Below are 8,256 nucleotides of genomic sequence, written 5' to 3'. Positions count from 1 at the left end.
GGGGGATGAAGGAGAACATCAACGGGGGATGATGGAGAACATCAACGGGGGACGAAGGAGAACATCAACGGGGGACGAAGGAGAACATCAATGGGGGATGAAGGAGAACATCAAGGGGGGATGATGGAGAACATCAGTGGGGGATGATGGAGAGTGTCAATGGGGGAGCGATGGAGAGCGTCAATGGGGGATGATGGAGACCATCAAGGGGTGGATGAAGGAGAACATCAACGGGGGATGAAGGAGAACATCCATGGGGGATGAAGGAGAACATCAATGGGGGATGAAGGCGAACATCAATGGGGGATGATGGAGAACATCAGTGGGGACGATGGAGAACATCAACGGGGGATGATGGAGAAAATCAACAGGGGATGAAGGAGAACATCAACGGGGGATGATGGAGAACATCAGTGGGGGACGATGGAGAACATCAACGGGGGATGATGGAGAAAATCAACAGGGGATGAAGGAGAACATCAACGGGGGATGATGGAGAACATCAATGGGGGATGAAGGAGAACATCAACGGGGGACGAAGGAGAACATCAATGGGGGATGATGGAGAACATCAATGGGGGATGAAGGCGAACATCAATGGGGAATGATGGAGAACATCAACGGGGGACGAAGGAGAACATCAACGGGGGACGAAGGAGAACATCAATGGGGGATGATGGAGAACATCAACGGGGGACGAAGGAGAACATCAACGGGGGATGATGGAGAACATCAACGGGGGACGAAGGAGAACATCAATGGGGGATGAAGGAGAACATCAACGGGGGACGAAGGAGAACATCAACGGGGGATGAAGGAGAACATCAACGGGGGACGAAGGAGAACATCAATGGGGGACGAAGGAGAACATCAATGGGGGATGATGGAGAACATCAAGGGGGGACGATGGAGAACATCAGTGGGGGATGAAGGAGAACATCAACGGGGGATGAAGGAGAACATCAACGGGGGACGAAGGAGAACATCAACGGGGGATGATGGAGAACATCAACGGGGGATGAAGGAGAACATCAATGGGGGGTGAAGGAGAACATCAACGGGGGACGATGGAGAACACCAAGAGCTCGCTCCTGGGGCTGACCCGGAGCCGGGCCCGCGGCACCCACCTGGTTGGGGAGTGCTGCTCCGAGTCAGAGCTCTGGGACCGCGCCGGGGGGTGGCTGCTCCGCTTGACCCACGCGTTCTCCTTGGGGGGCGGCGCGGGCATCACCTTCAGCGGCTGCTTCTCCTCCTTGGCCTTGGGGCCGGGGGGGGACGGCGCCTCCTCCTCTTTGGCCAAAGCTTCGTTCTCCAGGGACTTCTCGCTCTCCCTCCTCCGGGTGGCTGTGGGGAGCGGAGGGGGGGCCCACATGTGGGTCACGGGTGCTGGTGATGTGGTGGGACCCCCCCAACTGTCCCCCCCATGCACTCACTCCTGCCGGTGGGGCCGGTGCCCGCGGCGGTGCCGGGGGGGCCGCTCTGGGAGGATTCGCTGCCCGTCCTCGAGCGCTCTTGGTTGTCCTCACTGCGCCAGCTGGGGTGCCTGTGCCGGGAATGGGGGGGTCAGGGCACCCATGGGTGTCCTCATGGGGGGGGGGGGGTCTAGGAGCACCCATTGGTGTCCATGATGGGGGTTCTGTGAGCACCCATTGGTGTCCATGCCCATGATGACCTCATGGGGTAGGTCCAGCACCACCTTTGGTGTCTCCACAGAGGGGATGCTGGAGCACCCATGGGTGTCCCCATGGAGGGGGGGGTCTAGGAGCACCCATTGGTGTCCATGATGGGGGTTCTGTGAGCACCCATTGGTGTCCATGCCCATGATGACCTCATGGGGTAGGTCCAGCACCACCTTTGGTGTCTCCACAGAGGGGGTGCTGGAGCACCCATGGGTGTCCCCATGGAGGATGGGGGGGTCTAGGAGCACCCATTGGTGTCCATGCCCATGATGACCTCATGGGGTAGGTCCAGCACCACCTTTGGTGTCTCCACAGAGGGGGTGCTGGAGCACCCATGGGTGTCCCCATGGAGGGGGGGGGTCTAGGAGCACCCATTGGTGTCCATGATGGGGGCTCTGTGAGCACCCATTGGTGTCCATGCCCATGATGCCCTCATGGGATAGGTCCAGCACCACCTGTGGTGTCTCCACAGAGGGGGTGCTGGAGCACCCATGGGTGTCCCCATGGAGGGGGATAAAGCACCACCCATGGTGTCTCCATGGGGTGGGGGCTGTAGACACTCATGATGTCCCTATAGGGGGGTCTGGGGTCACCTGTGCTGTCCCCATGATGGGGGGATTGAGGAGCACCCATTGGTGTCCCATGGAGGGGGTGCAGAAGCCCCCATTGGTGCCCATGGGGGAGGTCAAGCACCACCCATTGGTGTCCAAGGTGGAGGCTCCCTGAATCCCCATTGGTGTCCATGGGGGGGTTCTATGAGCACCTATTGGTGCCCATGGGGGCCTCAAGCACCACCCATTGGTGTCCCCATGGTGGAGGCTCCCTGAGCACCCATTGGTGCCCATGGGGGGAGCTCCATGAACCCCCATTGATGTCCCCATGGTGGAGGCTCCCTGAGCCCTCATTGGTGTCCATGGGGGGGAGCTCCCTGAACCCCCATTGGTGCCCATGGGGGGGAGCTCCCTGAACCCCCATTGGTGCCCATGGGGGGGAGCTCCCTGAACCCCCATTGGTGCCCATGGGGGGGAGCTCCCTGAACCCCCATTGGTGCCCATGGGGGGGAGCTCCCTGAACCCCCATTGGTGCCCATGGGGGGGTCAAGCACCACCCATTGGTGTCCCCATGGTGGAGGCTCCCTGAGCCCCCATTGGTTTCCATGGGGGGGGAGCTCCCTGAACCCCCATTGGTGCCCATGGGGGGGAGCTCCCTGAACCCCCATTGGTGCCCATGGGGGGGTCAAGCACCACCCATTGGTGTCCCCATGGTGGAGGCTCCCTGAACCCCCATTGGTGCCCATGGGGGGAGCTCCCTGAACCCCCATTGGTGTCCCCATGGTGGAGGCTCCCTGAACCCCCATTGGTGCCCATGGGGGGGGAGCTCCCTGAACCCCCATTGATGCCCATGGGGGGGGAGCTCCCTGAACCCCCATTGATGCCCATGGGGGGAGCTCCCTGAACCCCCATTGGTGCCCATGGGGGGGTCAAGCACCACCCATTGGTGTCCCCAACCCCCATTGGTGCCCATGGGGGGAGCTCCATGAACCCCCATTGGTGTCCCCATGGTGGAGGCTCCCTGAACCCCCATTGGTGCCCATGGGGGAGCTCCCTGAACCCCCATTGATGCCCATGGGGGGGGGAGCTCCCTGAACCCCCCATTGATGCCCATGGGGGGAGCTCCCTGAACCCCCATTGGTGCCCATGGGGGGGAGCTCCCTGAACCCCCATTGATGCCCATGGGGGGGAGCTCCCTGAACCCCCATTGGTGCCCATGGGGGAGGAGCTCCCTGAACCCCCATTGGTGCCCATGGGGGGGGAGCTCCCTGAACCCCCATTGATGCCCATGGGGGGGGCTCCCTGAACCCCCATTGATGCCCATGGGGGGAGCTCCCTGAACCCCCATTGGTGCCCATGGGGGGGGAGCTCCCTGAACCCCCATTGGTGCCCATGGGGGGAGCTCCCTGAACCCCCATTGATGCCCATGGGGGGGGGAGCTCCCTGAACCCCCCATTGATGCCCATGGGGGGAGCTCCCTGAACCCCCATTGGTGCCCATGGGGGGGAGCTCCCTGAACCCCCATTGGTGCCCATAGGGTTGGGATTTGCCCCCACCTCTCCCGCGGGCGCCTCTCGAGCCTCTTCTCATCCTCGAGCTGGCGCTGGAGCTTCTCCTGCTCCTTCTGCAGGCGCTCCTCGACCTCGCGCTCCCGCGCCGCCGTGTCCACGGGCTTGGCCCCCCCGAAGATGAAGGCGGCGCGGACGGACTGGGCCGCGGGGGCCCCCCCCGGCGCCTCCTCCTCCTTCGGGGCGCTCCGGGGCTTCAGGTTCAGCTTCGGCCGCTGCGTGGGGGCTGCCAAGGAGCAGGGAGGGGAGTGAGAGGGGATGGGGATGGGGGCAAGGGATGGAGCCCAAATCCTGCCCTAAAACAGCCCAAATCCTGCCCTAAAACAGCCCAAATCCTGCCCTAAAACAGCCCAAATCCTGCCCTAAAGGAGACCAAATCCTGCCCTAAAACAGCCCAAATCCTGCCCTAAAGGAGACCAAATCCTGCCCTAAAACAGCCCAAATCCTGCCCTAAAGGAGACCAAATCCTGCCCTAAAACAGCCCAAATCCTGCCCTAAAGGAGACCAAATCCTGCCCTAAAACAGCCCAAATCCTGCCCTAAAGGAGCCCAAATCCTGCCCCAAAGGAGCCCAAATCCTGCCCCAAAGGAGCCCAAATCCTGCCCCAAAGGAGCCCAAATCCTGCCCTAAAATAGCCCAAATCCTGCCCTAAAGGAGCCCAAATCCTGCCCTAAAGGAGCCCAAATCCTGCCCTAAAACAGCCCAAATCCTGCCCTAAAGGAGTCCAAATCCTGCCCTAAAGGAGCCCAAATCCTGCCCTAAAGGAGCCCAAATCCTGCCCTAAAACAGCCCAAATCCTGCCCTAAAGGAGCCCAAATCCTGCCCTAAAATAGCCCAAATCCTGCCCTAAAGGAGCCCAAATCCTGCCCTAAAGGAGCCCAAATCCTGCCCTAAAATAGCCCAAATCCTGCCCTAAAGGAGCCCAAATCCTGCCCTAAAACAGCCCAAATCCTGCCCTAAAGGAGCCCAAATCCTGCCCTAAAATAGCCCAAATCCTGCCCCAAAGGAGCCCAAATCCTGCCCTAAAGGAGCCCAAATCCTGCCCTAAAGGAGCCCAAATCCTGCCCTAAAACAGCCCAAATCCTGCCCTAAAGGAGCCCAAATCCTGCCCTAAAATAGCCCAAATCCTGCCCCAATGGAGCCCAAATCCTGCCCTAAATCAGCCCAAATCCTGCCCAAAAATAGCCCAAATCCTGCCCTAAAGGAGCCTAAATCCTGCCCTAAAGGAGACCAAATCCTGCCCCAATGGAGCCCAAATCCTGCCCTAAAATAGCCCAAATCCTGCCCCAAAGGAGACCAAATCCTGCCCTAAAGGAGCCCAAATCCTGCCCCAAAGGAGACCAAATCCTGCCCTAAAGGAGCCCAAATCCTGCCCCAATGGAGCCCAAATCCTGCCCTAAAGGAGCCCAAATCCTGCCCTAAAGGAGCCCAAATCCTGCCCTAAAATAGCCCAAATCCTGCCCTAAAGGAGCCCAAATCCTGCCCCAAAGGAGCCCAAATCCTGCCCCAAAGGAGCCCAAATCCTGCCCTAAATGAGCCCAAATCCTGCCCTAAAAAAGCCCAAATCCTGCCCTAAAATAGCCCAAATCCTGCCCTAAAATAGCCCAAATCCTGCCCTAAAGGAGCCCAAATCCTGCCCTAAAGGAGCCCAAATCCTGCCCTAAAACAGCCCAAATCCTGCCCTAAAGGAGCCCAAATCCTGCCCTAAAATAGCCCAAATCCTGCCCTAAAGGAGCCCAAATCCTGCCCCAAAGGAGCCCAAATCCTGCCCCAAAGGAGCCCAAATCCTGCCCTAAAATAGCCCAAATCCTGCCCTAAAATAGCCCAAATCCTGCCCTAAAGGAGCCCAAATCCTGCCCTAAAGGAGCCCAAATCCTGCCCTAAAACAGCCCAAATCCTGCCCTAAAGGAGCCCAAATCCTGCCCTAAAATAGCCCAAATCCTGCCCTAAAGGAGCCCAAATCCTGCCCCAAAGGAGCCCAAATCCTGCCCCAAAGGAGCCCAAATCCTGCCCTAAAATAGCCCAAATCCTGCCCTAAAATAGCCCAAATCCTGCCCTAAAGGAGTCCAAATCCTGCCCTAAAATAGCCCAAATCCTGCCCTAAAGGAGCCCAAATCCTGCCCTAAAATAGCCCAAATCCTGCCCTAAAGGAGCCCAAATCCTGCACTAAATTAGCCCAAATCCTGCCCTAAAATAGCCCAAATCCTGCCCTAAAATAGCCCAAATCCTGCCCTAAAGGAGCCCAAATCCTGCCCTAAAATAGCCCAAATCCTGCCCTAAAGGAGCCCAAATCCTGCCCTAAAGGAGCCCAAATCCTGCCCTAAAATAGCCCAAATCCTGCCCTAAAGGAGCCCAAATCCTGCCCTAAAATAGCCCAAATCCTGCCCTAAGGGAGCCCAGCTCCCATCCCAAGTGAGCCTGGCTCCACCGGAGCAATCCCAGATCCTGCTCCAATGGAGCCCAGCTCCCATCCCCACTGATCCCAGCTCCCATCCCAATGAAGCTGGATCCACCCTGAGTGATCCCAGACCCCCCCAATGGAGCCCAGCTCCCATCCCCACTGATCCCAGCTCCCATCCCCACTGATTCCAGACCCAAACCCCACTGATCCCAGCTCCCATCCCCACTGACCCCAGACCCAAACCCCACTGATCCCAGCTCCCATCCCCACTGACCCCAGACCCAAACCCCACTGATCCCAGCTCCCATCCCCACTGATCCCAGACCCAAACCCCACTGATCCCAGCTCCCATCCCCACTGACCCCAGCTCCCAACCCCACTGATCCCAGACCCCATCCCCAGACCCCAGCTCCCATCCCCACTGACCCCAGACCCAAACCCCACTGATCCCAGACCCGAACCCCACTGATCCCAGACCCAAACCCCACTGATCCCAGACCCAAACCCCACTGACCCCAGACCCAAACCCCACTGATCCCAGCTCCCATCCCCACTGACCCCAGACACAAACCCCACTGATCCCAGCTCCCATCCCCACTGACCCCAGACCCAAACCCCACTGATCCCAGACCCGAACCCCACTGATCCCAGCTCCCATCCCCACTGACCCCAGCTCCCATCCCCACTGACCCCAGCTCCCAACCCCACTGATCCCAGACCCCATCCCCAGACCCCAGCTCCCACCCCCACTGACCCCAGCTCCCATCCCCACTGACCCCAGCTCCCAACCCCACTGATCCCAGACCCCATCCCCAGACCCCAGCTCCCACCCCCACTGACCCCAGATCCGAACCCCACTGATCCCAGACCCGAACCCCACTGACCCCAGACCCCATCCCCACTGACCCCAGCTCCCACCCCCACTGATCCCAGACCCGAACCCCACTGACCCCAGACCCCATCCCCACTGACCCCAGCTCCCATCCCCACTGACCCCAGACCCCATCCCCACTGACCCCACTGATCCCAGACCCAAACCCCACTGACCCCAGCTCCCATCCCCACTGACCCCAGCTCCCAACCCCACTGATCCCAGACCCCATCCCCAGACCCCAGCTCCCATCCCCACTGACCCCAGACCCCATCCCCTGCTTCCCCCCCCCCAGTCCCGCAGCATCACCTCTGTCTTCGCGCCGGAAGTCATCCCGGCCGTAGTCATCCCGCGCCGCCCAGCGCTCCCCGCGCTCCTCGTAGCGCTCGCTGCGGAACTCCTCGTCCCGGCGGTACCCGCTGCCGAAGGCTCTCCTGCTGCCCAGCCGCGAGTCGTAGCCTGCACCGGGAGCGGGTCCTGAGGCCCCATCCCGGTGGGAAGCACCCCCGGACCCCAACGGGGATCCCTGGGGACCGGCCCCACCTCGGTCGTAGTCCCGGCTGCGGTCGTCGTAGCGATCCCTGCTCCCGAAGGCGCGGTCCATGTCCCGCCGCGGACCCTCGCGGTACCGGTCGTCGTAGCGATCCCGATACCCTGCGGGGGGGGGGGGTTTGGTGGGATCGGAGGGGATGGGAACCCCCATGGAGCCACACGGAGCAGCCCCAGGGGGGGACAGAGCCATTGGGAAGCCTGCATGGCGCAGATCCTGGTCCCCAACCAGCTCAGATCCCGGTCTTTGACCAGCTCAGATCCTGGTCCCCAACCAGGCCAGATCCTGGTCCCCAGCCAGCTCAGATCCTGGTCCCCAACCAGCTCAGATCCCGGTCCCCAACCAGCTCAGATCCTGGTCTCCAACCAGGCCAGATCCTGGTCCCCAACCAGGGCAGATCCCGGTCCCCAACCAGGCCAGATCCTGGTCCTCAACCAGCTCAGATCCCAGTCTCCAACCAGCTCAGATCCCGGTCCCCAACCAGCTCAGATCCCAGTCCCCAACCAGCTCAGATCCCAGTCTCCAACCAGCTCAGATCCCGTTCCCCAACCAGCTCAGATCCCAGTCTCCAACCAGCTCAGATCCCGGTCTCCAACCAGCTCAGATCCCGGTCTTTGCCCAGCTCAGATCCCGGTC

The 8,256-nt window shown here is 60.7% G+C and overlaps 1 protein-coding gene across 1 annotated transcript; it reads right to left on the bottom strand.

Annotated features, from left to right (window-relative positions):
• Positions 1-1,054: 1,054 nt before the first annotated feature.
• LOC130610033 (eukaryotic translation initiation factor 4B-like) lies at positions 1,055-7,724 on the bottom strand (the record flags this gene model as incomplete). Its single annotated transcript, XM_057429581.1, has 5 exons — positions 1,055-1,344; positions 1,434-1,543; positions 3,787-4,024; positions 7,380-7,529; positions 7,614-7,724. Coding segments are annotated over 5 exons (899 nt in total), but the record flags the coding sequence as incomplete, so codon positions are not given.
• Between the last annotated feature and the right edge of the window lie 532 nt (positions 7,725-8,256).

Source organism: Pezoporus wallicus, unplaced genomic scaffold (genome assembly GCF_028554395.1).
Source record: "Pezoporus wallicus isolate ANWC-B61680 ecotype Strahan unplaced genomic scaffold, APGP_CSIRO_Pwel_v1 contig_14088, whole genome shotgun sequence".
NCBI classification, from domain to species: Eukaryota; Metazoa; Chordata; class Aves; order Psittaciformes; family Psittacidae; genus Pezoporus; species Pezoporus wallicus.
Note: the sequence above shows the minus strand (reverse complement) of the source record. Positions and strands in the feature narration are given on the sequence as shown.